Source organism: Cydia strobilella, chromosome 18, assembly GCF_947568885.1.
Source record: "Cydia strobilella chromosome 18, ilCydStro3.1, whole genome shotgun sequence".
Lineage (NCBI taxonomy): Eukaryota > Metazoa > Arthropoda > Insecta > Lepidoptera > Tortricidae > Cydia > Cydia strobilella.
In genome coordinates, this window is record NC_086058.1 from 16,192,323 (window position 1) to 16,216,133 (window position 23,811).

At 40.5% G+C, this 23,811-nt stretch overlaps 2 protein-coding genes across 2 annotated transcripts; one reads left to right on the plus strand and one right to left on the minus strand.

Annotated features, from left to right (window-relative positions):
* Positions 1–2,172: 2,172 nt before the first annotated feature.
* Positions 2,173–5,047, minus strand: LOC134749328 (protein spitz-like). Its single transcript, XM_063684243.1, has one exon. The coding sequence runs from the start codon at positions 4,459–4,461 to the stop codon at positions 3,763–3,765; it is 699 nt and encodes a 232-aa protein (XP_063540313.1). The 5' UTR covers positions 4,462–5,047; the 3' UTR covers positions 2,173–3,762.
* A 3,213-nt stretch (positions 5,048–8,260) lies between these two features.
* Positions 8,261–23,710, plus strand: LOC134749327 (general transcription factor IIH subunit 4). The gene is made up of 10 exons (XM_063684242.1): positions 8,261–8,547; positions 9,180–9,284; positions 10,117–10,248; positions 17,982–18,167; positions 18,649–18,829; positions 19,326–19,409; positions 21,406–21,596; positions 22,129–22,243; positions 22,719–22,859; positions 23,317–23,710. Exons 1-10 carry the CDS (start codon positions 8,396–8,398, stop codon positions 23,458–23,460), a joined length of 1,431 nt encoding a protein of 476 aa, XP_063540312.1. The 5' UTR covers positions 8,261–8,395; the 3' UTR covers positions 23,461–23,710.
* The last annotated feature ends 101 nt before the right edge of the window (positions 23,711–23,811 follow it).

Below are 23,811 nucleotides of genomic sequence, written 5' to 3' on the forward strand. Positions count from 1 at the left end.
AATAGGTACTTACAAAATACGAATGACTAGAGCCTGATTTTTTTTATTGCTTAAAAGATGTTTGCAGGAGTCTGCGAAATTAAATCGAAATAGGTAGGTAATTGGGGGTGGGGATTTACACAAGGACCATACGTAGATTTAGGACACATAGGTTCTATCCTATTCCTGTTCCCGAAAGTTAACTCTGTAGCCGTCTTTTTCTGCAGCTGCCTCTACATACACAGATTTAGGTTTTATTCTATTCCTGTTCCTGAAAGTTATCTCTATAACCACCTACCTCTGCACTGGACTGTAAGTTGGATCGGTTCACCAACGTACAGGGGTGCATGCAGAAGCATATGCTCACAATTTTAGACCAAAAATATGTCGGGGGCGATTTTAGACGATGTAAGTCAAAAAGTAGAATCCTGTATGACAACGAATTTCAGTAACAAAAGAGACAAATAAAACTATGAAAACGGATTATATCACGTATATTGAATTTATAATACATCCCGACGTTTCGAACTCTTTACAACGTTCGTGGTCAACGGGTGACACCCGGGACGGGACGGAACGGGAGTCACCCGTTGACCACGAACGCTGTAAAGAGTTCGAAACGTCGGGATGTATTATAAATTCAATATACGCGATATAATCCGTTTTCATAGTTTTATTTCATGAGTAACTATCGCGGTAACCGAAGACAATATTAAAAGAGACAAATTTATATTTTAAGTATGAAAAACTAATATAAACTAGATTAATTAGAATTCCTACATAAATTATATTCTCATGTTCTTTCTTTATAATAAACAACGAAAAATTTAGGAGCCACTTTATATGGGAAATGCCGTCAAAAGTAACCATTTTCATTGCTACCTACTAAGACTATCAATATCTTCGAGCATGTCGTGACTATTTTAATATAAAAACTGTAGCAAACGACCTACTGTATATTCTTTATCCATATGTGGGTCAAGAATATTTCGGCACTGCCGCAGTAAGTGGAGCAGTTTCAATCGCAGAGTATGTAAAGTCAGCAAAACTACTAGCTTAGCACCTGCATACAAATATGTATGTAGAAGTGCTAAGCTAATAGTTTTGCTGACTGTACGAGTTACATGAATAGGGCCCACCTTTTAACTCAGCCGGTTCCCGGGGTTCAAATTAGTACTGGTTTTCTAGCAGGATTCCTTTATAGGTAATTAAATTTAGTTTATTTCGTTCTGGGGCTAAATCTAGTTTACGTATTTTTACTTACTGAACATGAAGTAGCGATAGGTGGAATAGGCGAATTACAATTATTTAATAAAAATCTGTCACAGCACTTACCGACTGCCTCAGTTAAGTGATACTTGTTATTTTCACCTGATTTTTAGTCCATTTGTCCACTTAATACCTTGTCACAATAAGAAATAATATGAAAGTCAAAGGGATTTCTTATAATTATCACTATGACAAAGTACAAACAAATTAACTTTGTTTGCATAACTACATGTGCTATCAAAATCGTTGCGTTTGGTCTAACTCTACATCAAATCTTATTTTAAGAAAATAGTGAGAATCCTACATCTACACTGGGTGGAAATTACAAGTTTAACTAGTTTTGGTGACTCTATGGTTAAAGAAAGTAACGACTTAACGAGTGATCCCCTAATTTGTATATTCTACTCTTCACGCTCAAACTGTTATATGTATATATTAATCCTTATATTTTACTAAAGTTAATAATCAGTAAAATATGTATAATAAATTAGTGATTGCTGATTTTCATATTAACTTAATGAGATCTGTCTAAAGTAAGCACAAAGTTACCTATACCTACTAAAATTAGTAAATATTTAAATAAAATAATTTACAGTACATATGGTGCTACTTTCTCGCACTAGTGCGTAAATGATCATATTTCGTGCATATGTCGAAAGTTTAAAGGGCCATATGTACTGTAAAACGTTGTACGATACACGTGCGAATAGGTAATTCGCAACTCGTGTCGATTTAAAACACTCCCTGCGGTCGTGTTTTAATTTATCGCCACTCGTTCCGAATTTCCTCTTCCGCACTTGTATCGTAAATAACTATTTCAATACATATGTTTCCTAAATACAATTACTGACTACTTAGTAGTCATGAGCCTGTTTAGGTACCTACAGAGAGCTAGGTAGTATAGAGATTAATAAAAGCCAGCCGTAAGGATTTAGTTTCGTATAATTTTCTTTTAACAAATGATCAATAGAAAACTGTATAATTAACAATGTAGCGTCTTAACAGATACTTCGAAATTATTAGCGATGTACGTAATATTTTACAAATACTTTGGAATGTTCATAATATATAAACAATCTCATGATGAATGCCGCGTGGGACGCGGGCGGGTCGCGGGGGCCCCTGGGGGCTCCTCCGCGGGCCCTAGGGGCTCCAGGCCCCGCGAGGCCCGGGCCCAGCGCTCCGCCCGCGCTGCACAGCCCGTTAACTAATTTGCTATTTTTTTGAGTTGCATGCAGTCTAAACAGCCTCTCGCACAGCTGGGGCTAAACAAGGGTTATAAATGTGCCATTTCAACCAAAAGGTACCACATTGTCGCTTGTCAATAAGGTTGATTTCAAATTGAAGCTATATGGAAATAGCGCCTTTTTGACAACCGACAAAAAGTACCCTTTTGATTGAAAATGGCACAAATAAACAGACAACCTTTCCTACATGCCGTGCCTTGCCTACTGTGGCTGTACAACACTTCCACTCCACCTCACATTGGGTTCAAATTTAGTTTAGAAGATACAGGCGAATGAAGGTATCATGTTGCATTTCGTGCTTTCCAATTTTTTTACTTAAGATATTCATAAAAGTTAACTTGTTCAACATACGCCTTCATCCACTCGTGTCATCTCAACACCAAGCTATTAACTTGTTCAACATATGCCTTCATCCACTCGTGTCATCTCAACACCAAGCTATTTTGTTGTTTTTTGACAGCAGCTACAACTACAATATACAGAAACTTAACAATATGGCTGGTTAGACTGCAGACCGACAATTTTATACACCATCCAATGTTATTTTATTTTTCACAAAATACCAAGACAGGAGGAGATTCATAATGAGATTACAATTGGGAATAAGTGATTTGCGAGGCCATGCGTAGCAGGTGAAATGAAAATGCAACCGTTATGTCGAGTTAGGCTTACAGTGGCTCATCTCGGAGATAACTAAATAAAGCAGTCAATAAATAAACGATCATAAATATCTAATAAATACCTATGCGGGCTATATTTACAAGAAGCCTACCTTCCGGGCCACATCTCAGCCTTTAAACGAATATAATACAGCACTATCCCAGAGGGATAACAGGTATAAATTATAAAATAAAGTAAAGCTGCCGGCTTAACACTCATTACAAAATAATACTGACACCAGTAACATACACTATCCTCGAGATGGAATGTGCGTCCGGGGCCTTCCCCGCCTCACACCTTCCACTTCATCACAATCTATTCAGATACAACGAAGGAATAATAAATACAATGAACAGGGATCCGCAACATCCAGGAGGCCGGGAAGCGTGGCGGGCTCCGGGCCCGCCGGCTTCCCGCACACGACGACACAGGTACCATCCACAACACTCGGAACACTGAATTTATCGACACGACGATCGACGGATCCGGTATATACAAAAGAGATTCCTTCCGAATAAATTATAAGCTTCGTAAAATAATTATCACATAAATTTTCTTATATTCTCGTTCAATCCACATAACTTAACACTTATCGCACTAGCGTCCATCAGCGCCGGTCGGGCGGTCTCGGCGGGTGCACGGCCACGGCGGCGGGCCGGCCGGGCGGCGCCAGCGCCACGAGCTGCACGCGCGCCGGCAGCCCGCTCTCGGGCGCCTTGGGCGCGGGCGCGCGCCTCCGCAGCCGCACCCACGCGCCGAAGCAGACTAGAATGGCGAGGAACACCGCCACCGTGGCGCCCCCGGCGATGGACGCCGTCTCCATCATCAGCTGCCGGCTCGTCAGCACGTACGAGTCGTCCAGGTCCTTGAACTCGCAGCGCTGCCCCACGAACCCGCTGCGGCACTCGCAGTTGTAGATGGGGCTGTCCGAGATGACCACCGTGAAGCACACGCCGCCGTTGAGGCAGTAGTACTCGGAGTAGTCGGGCTCGCACTTGAAGGTGGGGAAGGTGACGTTGAGCCTCGGCTGCGGCGGCGGGCGGGCGGGCGCGACGGCGACGGGCCGCGCGGGCCGCGCCGGCCGCTTGGAGATGGAGCTCGAGCACGCGCCCGCCAGCGCCCAGGCCGCTGACACCACCGCCCACCAAACTATCAACGATTGCATTTTCCGCACGCTCCGGAGGGTACGCGGCTCCCGTATCGGCGCTCGCGGTACGTGCACGATTTTGACATTGGACGGTGACTTATACGAAATCCGAGAGGCGATGACATGACCGCTTTCGAATTTCGAACCCTTCGCTCGCATCCGCGTCGGCGGTCCGCCGAGACATGTTTCCTGTGTTAACTTTTTTTACGTCGCTCGCTCGACGATTACTCGCTCATGACGGAGGCGCGGTTTCTACGGGCGCCCGAGATATCTCATCGAACCCCGCGGGGGCATATCGCAAGAGAGACACTGTATTCGACTCGACACTAATAGTTCGTGATAGTCGATTATTCACGGAGCACATACACACAATGTCCCGTTCGAAACGATACACACAAAATGGTGCTGAGCGAAAACACTGTGCTCGATCGGTTGTCTATGCGCGACTGACGGTCGGAGCGGAGGGCGTCTACTGCATCCGCCATCTGCCGACGAGAATGAATGGCGGTGAACTCGCGCGCGCGTGTGTGCGCGCCGCGTGCGGACACGGGGAAATACACAAGTATGCGTCATATGTTCGTTTGTGTGGGTGAACCTTTTTTTTTCTTTCGTATGGGATTATGAACAAGTATTTAGCTTCTTTATCTCAGACATTCAGCCTAGCTCCGTTCTGTATCTCTAGTAATAAGCAACTTTACAGCTTTCAAAACGCCCTATTGGTTGTGATATACGAATTACTCCGATTTTCATGAATTACGAAACAGTTACTTACCTAAGTAGCTGATACTTGACCAATGGGTAGGTGGGTAAAGTGTGTATTCGGGTTGCACTGGGCTCTTGAAACACTTGCGCCACATTACGAAATCAACTCAGAAGGTTAAACCTTTAATTAGATTATCTATTACGGTACAGCTACTGTGAAACTTGGGGAATTTTAATTAATGTACACAATCTGTACCTATAAGTGTATCTACTTTGTAATTCATAATGGCAATGCACCTAATTAAGTTCCTATGAAACTTCTGTAAGTGGGCATTTATATTTAGGCAAATTGAATTTCATAAATTTTTCATGAGTACTTAATTTAAAAATATGGAATCTGATCCACGTGCGAAAGGTTCTGCTGCAGAACAAATCCTGAGACAAAGGTAAAGGTACTGACCTGAGTCAGATCAAATTGCTATTAAAACGGAAAAATATTTAAACGGAAAGAAGGTAAATTTATCCTCACAGTGCAAGTGTTATTTTAAACGTCAAACTTGTATGAAATTATGACGACCAAATTTAATAACGCACTACGTGTGCTAACAAAATCGTTGCAGACTTATCTTGGTCTCACTCTAATTACCTCCCCAAAATATGGATTCTAGCTTTTATTTAATTAATAGTTGATTAACAATACGTATACCTACGTATCTATGTATAGAACAATATCTATGTGAATTAACAATATACAGGGTGGCCCAAAAATATTTATGTGCATTCCCGTTGCCAGGGAGATTTCGGGATTATACTGAGCAACTTTTACTATGGGACCAACCACGAAATCGCGAAAAAAAATTGGCTGTTTCATACATTTTGGCTGGTCGATTTTCTATGGGAGGGTAAAATGATTTTTTCGCGATTTCGTGGTTGGTCCCATAGTAAAAGTTGCTCAGTCTAATCCCAAAACCTCCCTGGCAACGGGAATGCACATATTTTCTGGCCATCCTGCATATTTACCTATGTAAGTATTTTTGTTTACTTACCTATTGGCTCAAATTAAATTGGGCAAGCCGGTGGGAATCGAGTCTCATCGTTTTTTATAAGGCCACCATCCACACAATGGCACCATTTGCATGCAGTCCACAGAACTAAATCAAGATTGATTTAGTTCTGTGATGCAGTCTATAGTTCGTTTTTTTAGCATTAGAAAAAAGAGAAACAACCTTGACGTGTCTTTTTATTAAAAAATATTGAAAAGCGCTTTAAAAAATAGTTTATATTCTCTCTCTGTGGTCGCTCCCTCATGACTGAGGATCGTGGTCATCAGTGGATGTGGATGCTCCACACCTGGTTCTTGTAATCTGCCTCCATCGGTGCCTGTCCATCGCGTCTCTGACGACCGAGCAAAAGCTGGTTGAGGATGGGGCCCCTTTTACTTGATCGCTCCATCTAGTTGGAGACCGTCCCCGGCCTCGTTTATATTAAGTACTTATAAAAACCAAAATAATGTAAAAGATCGTATATCCATACTATATGTATAATATTATACACGCGAATAATTTTTTATTATTTTTTTGTTTCCACTTAGTTATTGCATGTTAATTGTACTTTTGTGGACATCTGTTATTGGCTATGTTTTCTGTTCACTATGATTTGTATTAATTTTTGTATTGCTGTCGATGCCCCAAATAAATAAAATAAATAAATAAAGTGTGTCTGTCTGTCTGTTACCTCTTCCCTCTTAACCCGCTGAACCGATTGTTGAAATTTGGTATAGAGATAGTTTGAGTCCCGGGAAGAAGTATGTATATTTGGTAGTTTTATCCCAGAAATCATCCTTTAAGGGGGTGAAAAGGGGGGGTGGAAGTTTGTATGGGAAATCAATAAAAAGCAGATTGGATAAAGAATAAGCTACCCAAATTACTAACTCCTGCAGACGAAGTTGCAGGCAAAAGCTAGTGATTTATAACTGTAACGTATTTGCTGTGACTTATTTTTAAAAAGTGATTTTTAACCCAGACTGTGTAAGTGGTATTTATATTTACGTTTAAAATAACCAACGGCTATGTGCAAAACATTTTAAAGCTCACTGGCAGATTAGATCTTTCACTCTTGCAGGAAGTTGTGAGCCCGTGAGATGAAACTTGAAACTATGGATGGTATAGAAAGGATGGCAGAATTGTTGCAAAAGTGACCGCTTTCAGCTTTAAATAATAGTTCCTAATCTCTCCGGTGGCGCTAGGTAGGCTCTGAGACCAAAGAGTATTGTAATATATAGGAGACTCTATGACATGAACCATAGAGGTATAATAATGTAGAGATAAAATGGGGGGCAGCAAATAAACCGACCAAATTACGTAGGTTGTTTCTGGTATGTTGTCAGCAAGGGCCTGACACTCTTTGATAGAGAAAGATAGTCTTATTGCGATTCCTATAGAAAATAGTGCCATGCTTTGTCCTTATCACCGACCGGGTTTTTTTTCATGTTATGGCAGCATAGGTAGGAGGCGATGGCGAAATACCGAAATTTATAAGAGTGAAAGAGAAAAAGGATTATGCTGCCATACATTAACCTGTCAATACATGAATATGTCTTTCTCTTACCCCTGGTCGCTCGGTTTCATGTCTATAACTACTACTACTACTACTATGTCTATGGTTGTCAGGAATGTTAAACGTGTTTTTAATTTTGTCGCATTGCGTATGTTCGGTCCCTCACGGTCGCGCGGGTGCACATCTATATAAAATACTAGGTGTATGGTCTAGGTACTTCAGTGTATGGTGACGCCGTCTATTTACTGTGTTTTACGGTCACTTTTTGATACATGAAGATTAATTTCCTTACCTCTACCGTCCATACTTAAAACGACTTGAGTTGATACGTTGATGCTAAACCTCTTACACCATAGACAATTTTTTTATTGGGTTGTCAAGTAGCCAAAAGCAGATTAAAGCGTTTTTAAGAAAGCGTGAAACAAGCTTAAAAAAAAGAAATGTCAAATTCATATCAAATGTCATGTTCGAAACGTTCAAAAACATTATTTTTGTATGATAGCATTTGCCATATTCCAAAAATAAAGATTAAATTAATTTAAGTCTTGATATTTAATACATTTAAAAAGCACAGTATGTATATTTGGTTACAAGCCAATAATATAATATTAAATTTGAAACTTTCAAACCGAAAATGAGCAGTATCCCAGTCTAAAATTATACCGAACTAACTCTATATCAGAACGTTCACGTCAAACAAAGTTTGTAGTTGGCTACTGACAATAGTGTTAATAATTTTAGTTATGTTTAAATAACTCATTCTGCTGTATAAACATCTTCTTCAGTGATAACTTATAGAAATATATGTGTCTCATTAATAGTCAACAGTTCCACAATGTCAGAGTCTTCTAAATCAAAGAGTTCTTTGAACCTGAACCCTGCACCGACGTTGCAGTGTAAAGATCTTCATGAGTATCTAAAAAGCCGGTCAGCACAGTTTCTAGAAACTTTATACAACTATCCTACAATATGTCTAGCCGTGTACAGGTAATTTGTAAATACATATAGCTAAGTTATGATCTGTTACTTTTAGGTTATATCGGTTTCAATATGTTTATTTTTTGGCAACAAATACAAAATTATAGTTTACTGCGACGTTTGAACACGTATTCTGACAAGATTGTACTCTGATTCATGATTTGTGTCTTAGGTAAAGGAAAATACATTCTAAAGCATGGTATTAATGTTAGCATAAAGTAACTTATACTAGAGCGGTACTGTCATAGTAAATTTTGTAACCCCAGTAAATTCACTGCCATCTGTCGACACACTTTAAAACTAAAAATGAAGATTTATAAAAATACTATAGAATGTATTTAAATATATATAAATGATTTTTTTTATTTGCATTAATTATTTTTATGATTTTGACCCATGTTCTTTCACTGATATGCGTTAAAATTGTTAAATAACAAACGAAACCGTCAACGCCATCTATTCGACTGTAGGCCAAAACTAGTAGCGCCCTCTCAACGAGAATCAAATTTTCTTGATTTTCGAGGCACGTTTTTTCCTTAGACTGTATCTATCTATTACGGAGTTATATCTATCTTTGATGTTAGGAAAGCTTTGTTTGATACTTGCTTATGATACACCAGCCACTAGTTGTTCCGTTGCAGAGAGCTGCCGGAGCTGGCGCGGCACTTCGTGATCAGGTTGCTGTTCGTGGAGCAGCCCGTGCCGCAGGCTGTCGTAGCGTCCTGGGTCTCACAGGCGCATGCCAAGTAAGTTTGTGTTTTGGGAAGGACAACTGATGCATGGAAAAGTATTTAAGATAAAATTGACTGAATGGCTACATGAACATTGTATTTATAGTGTTAAGAATTATTTAAATTTTAAAATGTAATGTATAATGACAATTATGGAACAAGTTTAGAAACAAACCTTCCCCACTGGAGGGCTTCATCACTTTTTCTTTAATATATGACATCTATTACAGTTTATTGACATTGTTTTATTATATATATATTGTTATAATGATTGCATTAATTAGTGGATTAGTACCTGCAAGTACCTGTTCATTCTTTTAAATATTTTGCATGTTGATGTTGTGTCAACTGAATACTGTGTTACTATTTTATAAGATCTGATTGTTACATATTCAAGCAAATAAATATTTCTATTTTATGCTATAAATAGGTTAGTTTTTATCAATCGTCATCACTATTTAATGCTGACAAAGTCACTTGTGCTCGTTTCATGTAGAAAACTAGCCTGGGTGTCTGGCAACCTTCGAGCTGGTGCATTCATTGTGCAAAAACTAAGCCTCACTGTGCAGAGGGGGAACGCAGCCAGTCTCCTGGGAAAAATGCCTCAGGCTAATTTAGGTTTAGACTTTGTTTAAACAAATTAATGAGATTAATCTCTGATCAAGAGATGTGTTATAATTTGACTTTATTGGGTAAAGATACCAAAAATATATAGAATGTGCTTACATAACAATGGGCACTAATTAGGAGTACCTAAGTTGTCTAGAGAAATTACTTTTAAGAAATCATCAATTGTCATGCCGGCGCATTTTTGCAAGACAAAATCAGCATCAAAATATTGTTACAGAGAGCAGATAAAGGCAGCTGAAGCCCTGTCAGAGCTGTCGGTGTGGCAAGACGCACCCATTCCGGGAGGCTTACCTGGCTGGATGCTGGCGCAGTCCTTTAAGAAGAACCTTAAGGTTGCTCTGCTAGGCGGGTAAGACATTTTACTCTTGAAATGTTTTGGCACATACCAGATTAACATTATTTCATCAATACCATTACCATTAATTAATTACTGTTTTTTATCTATAACACATTGTTTTTTGTGGTTGTTGTTGTACGGGTTGTACATCTGAGCTGATATGATTCTTGATCTTGATGGTTGATTGATATCTTGATGGAAACACTGATTTATGTATATGTCTTTATTTATAACCAAGGTATATAATGAGTACTAGCTAGGAGCACGTATGTACGTAAACTGAAATATAAATCGAATTAAAGCGTAATCGCATAAACAGCAATCATTCATTATATTAAATGCTGACGCGAGAAATGTGCGATGCTTGCATTGTACATATTCCCCGCCAGGAGATGAGAAGTTGATAAGAGATGCTGAGATATCTTTATATAAAACTGATTGTTAGAGTGAAATAACATTTAAGTGGAATGAAATTATTTGATAGAAGTAAATCCCCTAAACATAGAAGTATTTGTAGAGTTGAGCGCAGTTGCCGCGACGCGATGATCTTGTCTCTCAGGGGGTTGTCCAATGTGATTGTGCTCGGTCGAAAGTTTTGTGCTGATTTTGCATTGATGTTTCAACTCTCTTTAGTAGGTTGGCTTCCGCTTCTATAACCGAGGTTTGATTCCTCCAGCCAAGTGTTTCTCATTAGCTCTGGTCAGTTCGATGTCCTTCTGGTATTGTCCGGCGAATTAATCGTCGAGCACGCCGAACCGACGGCGTTGAAGTATGCCCTCCTCTTTCGTGGTGATTCGACGCGTTGACCGAGTAGCATGCTGTCGTAGTATTTTAATTCCGAATAGGCGTGTCGCAGTTGATTGAGTACGATGTTGCACTGTTGTTTATTTTTAATGGCGTGACACATATTTTCCAAGTGCTTGATGTATTTGGAAAATAGTTCTGATCCTTCCCAGTATGGATTGATGTCATAATATACTACAAGTTTCCACTCGTCTCGTGCCAGTTTCATATTTGTTATTTTATCAAAGTAAATGCCTTGACTGTCTTTGAAACGTGATACGTCATGAGTGCATTGTGCCGGCGATATAAATAACATAAACAGCATAAGCGCCATAGTGATGTAACCAATGAGTTTGGATTTTGTTGGTTTTCTTTGCTTTGTTTGTCTTGCAGGGGGCGTGGCCGATAAGTTTTCTTTCTGTTCTTCACTGATTGATGCTTCATTTTCTGATACTGGCAGTTTTGACAGCTTGATGATGGGCCTTTTGATTATTGAGTTTTTTGTCTTTACTGAAGCGACACGGACTAAACCATCCTTTCCTGCATGAACATCTGATACTCTGCCAAGGGCCCACTTGCCGGCAGGTAGATTTGAGTCGTGAATGATTACGACGTCGCCGATCTCAATGTTGGGCTTGGGTTGCGTCCATTTACAGCGTGATTGTAACTGACACAAGTATTCAGTTTGCCATTTTTTCCATATATCTTGGAATATTTTCTGTGTTAGGCGCCACCGTGTACGCTCGTCCCTTTCAGTCTCAACGATGTGGAGAGTCGGACCACTTGCTAAAAAGTGTGCCGGCGTGATATAGTCCAAGTCGTCAGGGTCTTCGGTCAATGCACACAGTGGACGTGCATTCAAACAACCCTCTATCTGTGCTAATAGAGTCGAAAATTCTTCGAAGGTTAGGTGTTGTTCTCCCAGCACTCGGTGAAGATGATGTTTGAGGCTTTTGACGGCGGCTTCCCACAGGCCGCCCGCGCTGGGCCACGAAGGTGCATTGAAGTGCCAGCTGATGTTCATATCGCTGATGGCTTTGAAGAATGATTCATCTAGCGAGGCAGTGATCTCTTCATACTCCCTTTTTATTGCTTTGTTGGCTTTGGTAAAATTCGTGCCATTGTCACTGAAGATGTGACGGGGTGCTCCACGCCGGGCGGACATTCTGCGTAGAGCGGCCAGAAATGATTCTGAGCTTAGGTCTGAAACTAGCTCTAAGTGCACAGCTTTTGTCGCCATGCAGACAAACACAGCAATGTAGCCCTTAGTCGTTTTGATGCCGCGACCCTTGCTTGCCTTCACTGATACGTATCCTGTATAGTCTACACCGGTATTATAAAATGGCCTTGATGGATTTGACCTTGATTCAGGTAAGTCACCCATGAGTTGTGATAGCTTTGGAGGTTTCTGCTTAAGGCACGTTATGCAACGGCGTAGGAGATTTTTCGTTGCTCTATTACCTCCTACAATCCAGACTGATTCTCTTAGCTTGGAGTGAGTGAGTTTGGCGGTTCCGGGCAAAACAGCTTTATGTGCTTGATCTATAAGCAGCTCCGTCAGGCGACCTCTATATGGAACGATAAGTGGATGCTTCATTTCCCAGCTGATGTGTGCGTTATGAAGTCGTCCTCGAACGCGTAACATTCCGTGTTGATCCAGGAAAGGTCTTAATTTCAAAATATTGCTTTTTAAATCCACTGATTGATTTGTTTTCAAATTGATGATTTCATTTGAAAACTCTCTTTCTTGCACGTACTTGATTATTCTATTTTTAGCGCTTCTTAACTCGTCAGCTGTTAGGTAACTCGAGTTTTGCTGACGCCGCGAAGCCGCTCGTAGTATCCATGCGAGTACGCGGGTGCAATGAGTCATGTTGCTATGCTTGTTTATTAATTCATTGATAATGTCCCCGTCTGATTGTTTACATGTTACCGCGTGGCATTGTTTTGATGTTTTAACCTCTTGATCCGTAGTGAATGTGGGCCTTTCTTGATTTTCACTGTATGTTGATAGCCAGTTTGGACCATTCCACCAAAGAGGATGCTTTAGTAATTGCTGGGCCGTGATTCCGCGACTAGCGCAGTCGGCCGGGTTTTCTTCGGACTTGACGTAGTTCCAACAAGTCGGCGGTATGATTTTTGTAATTTTCGTAACCCTGTTGGCTATAAATGGCTTCCATTTGCTAGGTTCGCCGTTTAGCCAGCCCAGCACTGCTGTACTGTCCGACCAGCAGACCAATTTGATATTGTTTTCAGATAGGGATTGCTTGATCTTCTCCATGAGGGCTGATAGAAGTAGAGCTGCGCACAGTTCTAATCTAGGCAAGGTCACCGATTTCTTGGACGGTATGAGCCTTGTTTTCGCTGCTATCAGTACTGGCGGCGGCGTTGATTTTTTGTCATCGGTAGAGACGACACGACAGTAGATTGCGCACGCGTATGCTTTAGTCGATGCATCGCAATAACCGTGTAGTTCAAGGTCTTGATTCTTGTAGGTATTTAGCCAACGCGGGATTTTGATTTCTTTGATAGTTTGTAGGTCTTGTGAAATTGTGTACCATTCCTTCTTGATATTATGGGGTACTTGATCGTTCCATCCAATGTCATTTGATATGACATTTTGAAACAGTAACTTCAATTTTGTGGTTACTGGCGACAGCCACCCCAGAGGGTCGAATACTTTCGCTATACTTGACAGTAACTCTCTCTTTGTCATTGTGATAGATGTTTGAGTTGATAGTGGTGTTATTTTTAGTTGGAAAGTAAATATATCTTCTTGCGGGTGCCAGCGTAGACCCAGTGTTTTCGTTGTTTCTTGATCTTTGAATTCGAAAGTTTGTTGCTGATCTTGAGACTTGATAGCTCCTTGCAGTAATTCGGGCGTGTTTGATGTCCATTTGCGAAGATTGAACCCTCCTGATTTTAATAGGTCGATCAAATCTTGTTTCATTTTCTTTGCTGATTCGAGATCGTGACAGCCGTGTAGAAGATCATCCATGTAAAAACTCTCTTCTACGACCTTAGTCGCTTCGGGGTAATTGTGGCGTTCGTCCTTGGCCAGCTGTCTTAGCGTCATCATGGCTAACCAGGGGGCAGCTTTGGTGCCGTAGGTTGTGGTCGTTAATGCGTATTCGCGAAACCTTTGATGTTCGTTGTCTCTCCAAATGATCTTCTGATATTTTTGATCTTTAATGTTTATACCAATCATTCTAAACATTTTTTCTATGTCTGCAACGTACGCGACCTTATATTGTCTCCACTTAATGATGAGTGACAATAATTCGTGTTGTAAATTGGGTCCGCTGAACATGATGTCGTTCAGACTTGTTCCATTTGACGTTTTGGAAGACGCGTTATACACAACTCTAAGAGATGTAGTTGCTGATTCAGGTCTTTTCACGCAGTGATGTGGCAAAAAGCACTCTATTGTCGAATTGGGTGGCCCGTCGATTTCGTCTGTACATTCGCGCATATGGCCTAAACTTATGTATTCTTGAATAAACTTCTTGTACTCTCTCTCGATATTTTGATCCTTTCGAAACTTGATCTCGAGTTGCCTGAACTGTGCTATGGCCATGTTCTTTGAATGTCCTAGAGCATTTTCCATCTCTGGCTTCAAGGGCAATCGAACGACGTATCTTCCGTCCTCTTGTCGAAATGTAGTTTCGCGGTAGAAGTTTATACAATGTTGATCTTCTGATGACAAATTTGATGTTTCATTGATGTCTTCTATGGTCCAGAAGCGCGAGATATCAGTCATATTGTTGACGACGGTGCAGCATTGATACGATGGCAATGGGACCTTCCCGCTTATGATGTACCCAAGTTTTGTTTTCTGGGCTACAGGGAGGCCGTCGCCTTCTATTATTGTTCCATTTTGGACGAATTTAGCGTAGATTTCTGTTCCTAAGATTATATCGATATGGCGGCTGATGTTGTAATCCGGGTCTGCCAGTGGAAGTCCTCTTAAGTGCGACAGATCGGGTTTGACGAAGGTTTGATTCGGTAGTGGAAGAGTGAGTTTATTCATGATAAATAACTCGCCATCAAATTGATAGTCACAGTGCATTGATGACATGGTGACGTTTATAACACCGTTGCAGGTGTTTCCATTAATGCCGAGGCCATACATAGTATCTTCACAGCTTTCTCGGGGTATTTGTAGAAGTTGAGCCGCAGCCTCCGTGATCAGTGACATCTGTGCTCCAGGATCAATAAAAGCTCTCAGAATGTGATAAGTTCCATCTACTGCCCTTACTTTGATGAGGGCGGTTGCTAATAAAACTTCTATATTATTCCTACATTCTTGCGTAATTGTTGCAACAGTTTTCCGTTTATTAAGTAGGTCGGAAGTATCTTGTTTCTGACTGTAGGCATCATGTACGAGCGTATTGTGTTTTCCTTGACACGTGCGGCATCGACTTGTTGAAATACATTCTTTATCGTAGTGATTGTAAAGGCAATTTTTGCATAAATTCAAACTTGCAATAATGCCTCGTTTGCTTTCTGGCTTTGCACCTTGAAATGTTTCGCAATAAAATATGCCGTGATTCTTATTACAAACTGGGCAATGTTTTCTTTGATAATAACTTGATTTAACATCATTTGAATTATTTTGTGATAATGATGTATCTTTAATGCCTACAAATGATTTGTAGTAAGGCTTTCTTGATGCTTCTGATTGTTGGAGTGTTTTTGGTGTGTCCAACTTGCGGCGGCTTGCTTCAAATGATGTGAACTTCATTTCTAGGAAATCTAGAAACTCCTTTAAGGTCGGCAAGTCACGTGGGTTCTTCAATGATTCGACGTACTCCGTATGAGTTTCCGCGTCCAACTTTTGTGATAAAATATGGACGATGAGCGGATCCCATGACGAGGTGTCCACGCCGAGGTTCCTGATGGCGTTTAGGCACTCGTTGGTGGTGTCATGTAGACGCTTGATTAGTTGATACGATTGTTGTTGCATTGTTGATAGCGACAACAGGTTATTGAGGTGGGCGGTGAAAATCAGTTTTGTGTTGTTGTACCTGTGGTTTAGGATTTCCCAGCAGGTGTCATAATTTTCTGAGCTGATGTTGAGATGTTGAATGAGTTTTTCAGCTTCACCTCTGACCTTATTTTTCAAGAATTGCATCTTTTGTGCGTTGGACATGGAGCGATTTTGATGTATGGCTTCATTAAATAGATCCTTGAATGAAACCCACTGTTGGTAATTCCCACTAAACGGCGGTATGTCCATGACGGGGGTTGATTTCTCCCGGTGAGCCATGGACCATATTTTCGAATTGATAGATTTTTTGATGTCTTGGAATTTCTTCTCATATTTGCAGAACGTTTGATTGTAGGTTTCGTCATCTTCGAAAAGTTCACTGTCGATGTCCCAGTGAAGAGTGTCAATTGTTGTCCAACGAGACTGGACTGATTTGAGTAAATCTTCCAATTCCCACCTTTCATTGACGGTGGAGAGGTCGATGTAATGTAAAGTACGCGCGAAGGCCTTGAAGTTGCTCTGTTGTTTTCTCATCTTCTCTGATAATTTGGCAGCATCGACGCTTGGGTTTTCGGTGAAATTGAAAATAGGTGGAATTGCGAACCCTGGATTGACTGGAGCCCGGATGTCCGTCTCTTCTTGATTTTCAGATTGTTGTGGTTGAGGGACGGCGCGGCTCTGATGATTTGATGGCTCAGGGTGCACTTCTTCATTTTTAGTGTTTATTGTTTTTTCTTCTGCCCAATTGGACATTTCTGGCGAAGGGTGTGTTGAACGTTCTGCTCGCTTCGGTGAGATTGGCCTAGGCCTCGGTGATAGAGGAGCCTTTTTAGCTGTATCCAAATGATCTAGCAATACAGACCGAGCTGATTCGTAGAAGGTTTTGGTTTTGTTATAAATCTTTTCGGCATAATAAGTGCAATCTTCGTTCTGGAATGCTACCAACCTTGCATGATTGTTTTGAAACTCTTGCCAAAATCCGTCGAGGCCGGTCAACTTGTTATTGATGTTAGACACAGTTCGGCGGCTTGGACCATCTTTTTTGTAGTTCTCAAATAGCCTGTTCATACTGGCCATGAGCTGATTTTGTTCGTTGCGAATCGTTTCCATTTCCTTTTCTAAACTCATCTTGATTGATTGATAGGTATTAAAGTTGATATTGATAATAAGTATTAATCAATAAATAATTGATAATACTGTGGCCACTGATTTGATGTTTGATATTGATTTTATTTGCCGTAGCAGATTTCTCTTACTTGGCTTGATAGCAGACGTCTCTTGATAATCTTGATAATGATGATCTTCGATGATGAACTGATACTCCTATGACAATGACAATCCGCACGGTGAGACCCGCTTGTGGGAGGCCGTTTGGACGAACTCACTGCCACAGTCACTGATAAGCTTCGAAGGACCAAAAGATGTACGGGTTGTACATCTGAGCTGATATGATTCTTGATCTTGATGGTTGATTGATATCTTGATGGAAACACTGATTTATGTATATGTCTTTATTTATAACCAAGGTATATAATGAGTACTAGCTAGGAGCACGTATGTACGTAAACTGAAATATAAATCGAATTAAAGCGTAATCGCATAAACTGCAATCATTCATTATATTAAATGCTGACGCGAGAAATGTGCGATGCTTGCATTGTACAGTTGTTATCACAAAGAGACTAACACACAAAAAAAATTACTGGTCACCTGTAGCATTATATGTTGAACAACTTTATAAGTTCTAACTTTAGTTCTATGAAATACCTGCCAAGGAATGTTCAGTTCAGACCAAGCGAAATTAGAATATTTTTCTGTGATATTAATGTACAAAACACTTTGTAATTAGAAGTGCTGGAAATGGACCAAGTAATGTACATTTTGGCAGGTATTTTCCTGTAAACCATGAATGGCATATCCGAACTGTGTTTATTTTGAAGCAGTACTTAATTAGTTTTGTTTACATGACTAGTGGGCGGCCATGGAGCATGTCCATGTCTCTCGAGCCAGACGGCAAAGCTCGCGACGTAGCGTTCCTGGACGCGTACGCGCTGGAGCGGTGGGAATGCGTGCTCCACTACATGGTGGGCTCCGCGCAGACCGAGGGCATCTCCGCTGATGCTGTGAGGATCCTACTCCATGCTGGGCTAATGACCAGGTCGGTTGTTCCATACCTACTTGCATAACATGGTGAACTGGTGGACGACGCTATTTTTAAACGTAAAATTACATGCAAATATCAAATAATTTAAAAGGTTTCTTTATGTACCTACCAACTTTGGTTTTCTTTCAATCATTCAGAATATTTATTTGCATAAATAGGTGGTATACAAAGTTTTCATAATCATTCCTTATTTTACCATAATATGTATAAATCAAATGTTGTTATAATTGGATTTGGCAAACCATTAGTAGGGGTTACTTGGCATCTTCAGCCTTATTTTAACCGCCAACGATGTCACCTGACGCGCGCGGCTACACCTCAAGTGAAAATAGTACATTACGATATAAGTGCGAAAAGTAGGAAATGGAAACTTGTGTCGATTTAAAACACTCCATTCGGTGATTGCAAATTTCCAACTTTTCGCACCTTGTATCATAATGTACTATTTCAGCACACTTTATTTGTTTATTTGTAGAGACGCCGAGGACGGTTCAGCAGTGATAACCCGCGCCGGCTTCCAGTTCCTTCTGCTGAGCACCGCCAAGCAGGTGTGGCTGTTCCTGCAGCACTACCTCCATACAGCAGAGAAGAGAAGTTTATCAGCGGCAGAATGCCTAGCGTTTCTTTATCAGCTGAGCTTCAGCACTCTGGGCAAGGTAGGCGAAACACAAATAGTTTCCTGGAAAGTATCTTTCCTAGCAATAAGGCGACTGTTGTTGAACTTCTACTAACGTGGAATCTTGGCCTGTTCCATCAGTTTCTTGTTTGAAGTGTGTAACTCGACATTTAAGGCGCGCCGTAAGCACGCTAGTATACACACTATACACAGGAAAATTGGTAGAAAGCTAAATTTACAAAAGAAAGATTAGGAAGCTTGTAACACGCTTTGAAAAGTAATCAGGCCCCGTAGACAACATGCCAATCGCGAACGCTCCGTAGCGAACGAAACGCAGCTGTCACTGTCACACTAATATGTAAGAGTGATCTGATAGAGACACACAAAGCGATTCGGTGTCGAAGTGATAGCGATTGTCACCTTGGCTAGGCCGCCTGGAAAGGTTGCTTAAGCAACTGTGTCCTTATTATTGTAGAAAATTTCCTAATCTGGCTTATAAGTATCAGGTTTTATAGTGAGTATATGTTTGGTTGCAGGACTACAGCACGGAGGGGATGAGCAACAACATGCTGGTGTTCCTGCAGCATCTCCGCGAGTTCGGCCTCGTGTACCAGAGGAAGGTAGGTTCAATAGGGATGTTAACATAAATCGCGAATATATAAAACTAGACGGACCCGCGGCCCGCGGCTCCGCTCGCGTAAGTGAAATAAAGGGTTTGTCTTATGTTTACTTCAATACCGACCTTACTATGTAGTCTATCCCTTCAGCATTCAACCCTACCAGGGTTCATAACATACGCAGCGAAAGCGATAGTTTTTATGCTCTAGTTCTATTCTCATATTTAGAAAATAGATTTGAACAGTTTTTTCTTATCATACGTGCGTCGTATTCGAGAAACGTGTCAAAAACTTTTTCAGAAATTTGTAAGGCGTCATCTCGCTTCTTCCCTCGTTTTTATCCCGTTCTGGTTTTTCAATTCTATATATAGATGGTATATTTTTACCATAGCAGGGAATATTAGAATGTTGAAAATCAATCAATTAATTAATTAAAAAATTAAATTAATTAAAAATAATTAAAAGTATTTAAAATAATGTCCAGCATCACGTGACTGCAAACGCAAATCGGAGCGCGTGACGTCACGGTGTGAGAAACACGCACAGACAAGTTGTCAAACCTGGTGGTCCTCTGGGACTGACAGCAGTTTGTTTATCACATCGTTACGTCATCCAGATCACGTGACAGCTTGGAGCGTTTTTGCGCGAAATTTAAATACTAAAGTAATTAAAGTATTTTTTATTAAAATTAAAAAAAAAAGTTTTTTTGCACTAATTACGTGTGAAATGAAAACAGTTTTAAACAATGGGGTTGGCCGGTCGAATTGTTTAGCAGATGGCGCCAGCATAGCTTGCCCTGTCAATCCCTAGAAATGTGTCAAATTTTTGTTTTTTTAATGCCCTGGATGCCAGCCCTTTAAGCCAAATCTCATAGAAAAAGGGACAAGCTATGATGGCGCCATCTCTGCAAACCTTTGACAGTTGCCAATCCCATTGTCAACATCCCTATTCTGAATTAGAATTAAGTACAAAAGGGTGCAATTATAGGGTGTCATTTTCAGTCATTTTAGTCTCTACTCATAATATTACTGTATTTGCACACCAACATAGCTGCCTGCACCAGCATAATATCACAACTTGTAACTGTGAAAAAATTGAAGTGGTCATAGAGCACATGTACCTTGGGTTAATAATCGACCACAGATTCAGCTGGGGACCGCACATTAATTATGTGTGCGATAAGTTGAGAGCCATCCTAAGTAAAATGTCAACATTAAGATATAAGTTACCGTACAAAACCCTACGTATGTTGTACTTAGCCCTTGCTGACTCTGTGATCGGTTACGCTCTGAGTACTTATGGTAAAACCTATAAAACATATATAGAAAAAATATATAACTTACAAATAAGATTATTGAAGACACTTGTACCTAAGCATATCAAAAAGAAGTACGAAACAGACTATTCCCAACTTTTCAAATACTGTAATATACTCCCAGTTCAAAATATGTGTAAACTAGCCATACTAACAGAAGAATATCACCATACTACTAAACTAAAAGAACACAAAAGATGTACAAAACTAAGAAGTCTACAGAACCAAAATAAATATTGTTTACCCAAATATAACAACATATATGGCACTAGGCTGTACACATATATATTACCCAAAATATTGAATGATCTGCCAGAAGTTGTTTGTGCTAAATATTTAAATGGTAAACATATTAAAAAAGTCGTTAAAATGCACTTATTAAAAACTAACGACACAAGCTATGTATACTAAGAATCATACTTATGATAAGATATAGGATATAATATTGTTTTTCTTTATGTTATTCTCGAACTCCCCATCGGCACACAAACCTCCATAAGGTTTTGCCTACGATGGGTCTTGTACTAATCTAACAAACTGTAATTTGTTTCCTTATTCAATAAATAAAATAAAAAAAGTAAATTAAAAATATACTTTTCCACATACATGTGAAAAAGTAATACTTTCTGTGTGTTTACCTACAAAAGGTATCACTTTCAGTGGCTTACACTCCTTATATTTCAGCGCAAAGCCGGCCGCTTCTACCCGACCCGCCTGGCGCTCAACATAGCGAGTGTGAGAGGAGACGCAGAGATATCCCAACCCGCGGATACCCGCGGATACATCGTCGTGGAGACCAACTACAGGGTGTACGCGTATACACAGACCAGCTTGCAGGCGGCGCTACTCGGGCTGTTTGCAGAGCTCGTCTATAGGTATTTATTGTTTCCTAATAAAACATAGCGGAGAGGAGACGCCGAGATATCCCAACCCGCGGATACATCGTCGTGGAGACCAACTACAACTACAAGATGTATTCGTACACACAGACTAGCCTACAAGCGGCCTTGCTGGGACTGTTCGCGGAGCTCGTTATAGGTATGTCGCCTTTTCATTTTAAAAACCTCTGACTTAGAGTGTATACGTGTTTAGGATGAAAGATTGTTAGTTGTTTGAGCATAAAAATGAATGTTTCCATTTATTTCGAGTCTCCTGAACAGAATGACCACTTAATACACCAGCAATTCTTAGGTGGCGGCAATTAATTTTCTCGGGGCTTTTGAGAGGAATTAAGAATTTAGGAAAAGGGAATAAAGAATGAATAAGAATAACAAAATTATTCACGAATGACGAATAAAATTATTCGCGAATAAATCATTCGTGAATAAAAAAGTCGTGAATTATTGTTTATTCGAATGATTATTCTGATAAAAAATTATTCGAATAATGGCCATCTCTTTGTTGCAGGTTCCCTAACTTGGTGGTGGGTGTCCTCACCCGGGACTCGATCCGGCAAGCGCTCCGCGGCGGCATCACGGCCGCGCAGATCATCAAGTACCTCGAGCAGCACGCGCACACGCAGGTACCTATGTAACACCGAGCGTGTCGCACGCGTCCATAGGTTACGGTGACTGCTTACCAACAAGCGGGCCGTGCGCTTGTTTAGAACCGATGTGGTATAAAAAAAAGATACGATATTTAGATATTTCTCTTGAGTTCTAGATTCCCACGTTGCAGGCTGAGCCTAGTGTGGGGATCATTGCATTGATTCTTTTGGTGAAAAATGTTTTTATATAAAATGGTTCCACTCCTTGAACGACACTGCCCTGTTACGGCAGATGCAGGTTGGCAGAATTTACTGTTCCATTAGCAACAGGATCACAGAATGTTCAAAATGCAGTTTGTTTTGTTAATAAAACTTATAAAAATCAAACTTTTTGAACCAAAAAAACTCGATGACGTAAATAGTTTAGATTTTTTTTTATTCCAAACGTGGTCAAGCGATACAAAAAACGTGTTTTTTTTTAAAGAATCTCATATTTAATATAAATTTTCAGATGTTAAAAGCGGACACTGGCGGTATCCGGTCGGAATCAGTTTTACCTCCGACGGTGGTGGATCAGATCAAGTTGTGGGAGAGCGAGCGCAACCGCGCCATCTACACCGAGGGCGTCGTTTACAATCAGTTCCTTTCGCAGGTCACCGTTCGTTCACTCCTACTTTGTTCTATTAATGTATATGAAAATCCTGTTTCATCGTGTCCCTTTTATTAAAAAAATTGATTCCGTTTGAGGAGTATCAACATACAAATTGTATGGGAAAAGTTTTCCTCGATTTGTAGCTTTTCTAGCCGTTTATTTATTTTTGGTCCCATACAAGCTTTTAATCCTGGATAGGAACGGGATCGATCGGCATCAAAAAAAAGTTTGTCAAAAATGACCTTTTTCTCGCACCCTGTATGCTTTTTTCCAAAATCTGTAAACGCCAATCTCATTAATTTGAAATGGAGGGTAGGTCTTCTAAGGCCGTTTTCGCGTAGCAGCTAGCAGCACGGGATCTGGTAGCTTCCCTCACCGACCCATTTAGAAATTCCATCCTGTATATCAAGCGAGGGGTTAGAGTATACACAAACTCGGTAAAATGGTATTCTTGCAGGCGGACTTCGCGGCCCTGCGCGACTACGCGCGCGGCGCCAAGGTGCTGATCTGGCAGGCCGAGCGCACGCGCACCGTCGTCGTCACGCGCGCGGGACACGACGACGTGCGGAGATACTGGAAGCGGTACTCCAAGCGGGAGTAGGCACGGTCTGTCCGTGGTCACGTAACCACGCGCGGTAGATATTGTGGTTACCTTTGCCGGACAAGATATAAAAAAAAATATATCCCCTCGACTAGGCTGTACCATGTCCTAGTTTTTGCCCATAAGCGACGTAATTTTCCGTAAGTCGAGGAAGGTTTTTTTATACGTTAAAAATACCTAAATGAAGAAACCTGAAGCCTAATTTTAACGCTGTGCGTTCGTAAATAGTTTTGTAAATATTATGTTAAGGTTTTTAATTTAATAAAATAATAAGCATTTATATTATTTGTCTTTTATTCTTATAACCGACAATACAAAAAATATGTATTCAATACGCAACAATCATTCATT

What these genes read in the sequence shown, in the direction of transcription:
- LOC134749328 (XM_063684243.1), bottom strand. Translation starts at nt 4,461, where the DNA reads ATGCGAGCGAAGGGTTCGAAATTCGAAAGCGGTCATGTCATCGCCTCT.
- LOC134749327 (XM_063684242.1), top strand. Translation starts at nt 8,396, where the DNA reads ATGTCAGAGTCTTCTAAATCAAAGAGTTCTTTGAACCTGAACCCTGCA. An exon ending in ATATGTCTAGCCGTGTACAG is followed by an intron (nt 8,548 to 9,179) that starts GTAATTTGTAAA and finishes GTTCCGTTGCAG; the next exon opens with AGAGCTGCCGGAGCTGGCGC. An exon ending in GCCTCGTGTACCAGAGGAAG is followed by an intron (nt 19,410 to 21,405) that starts GTAGGTTCAATA and finishes CTTATATTTCAG; the next exon opens with CGCAAAGCCGGCCGCTTCTA.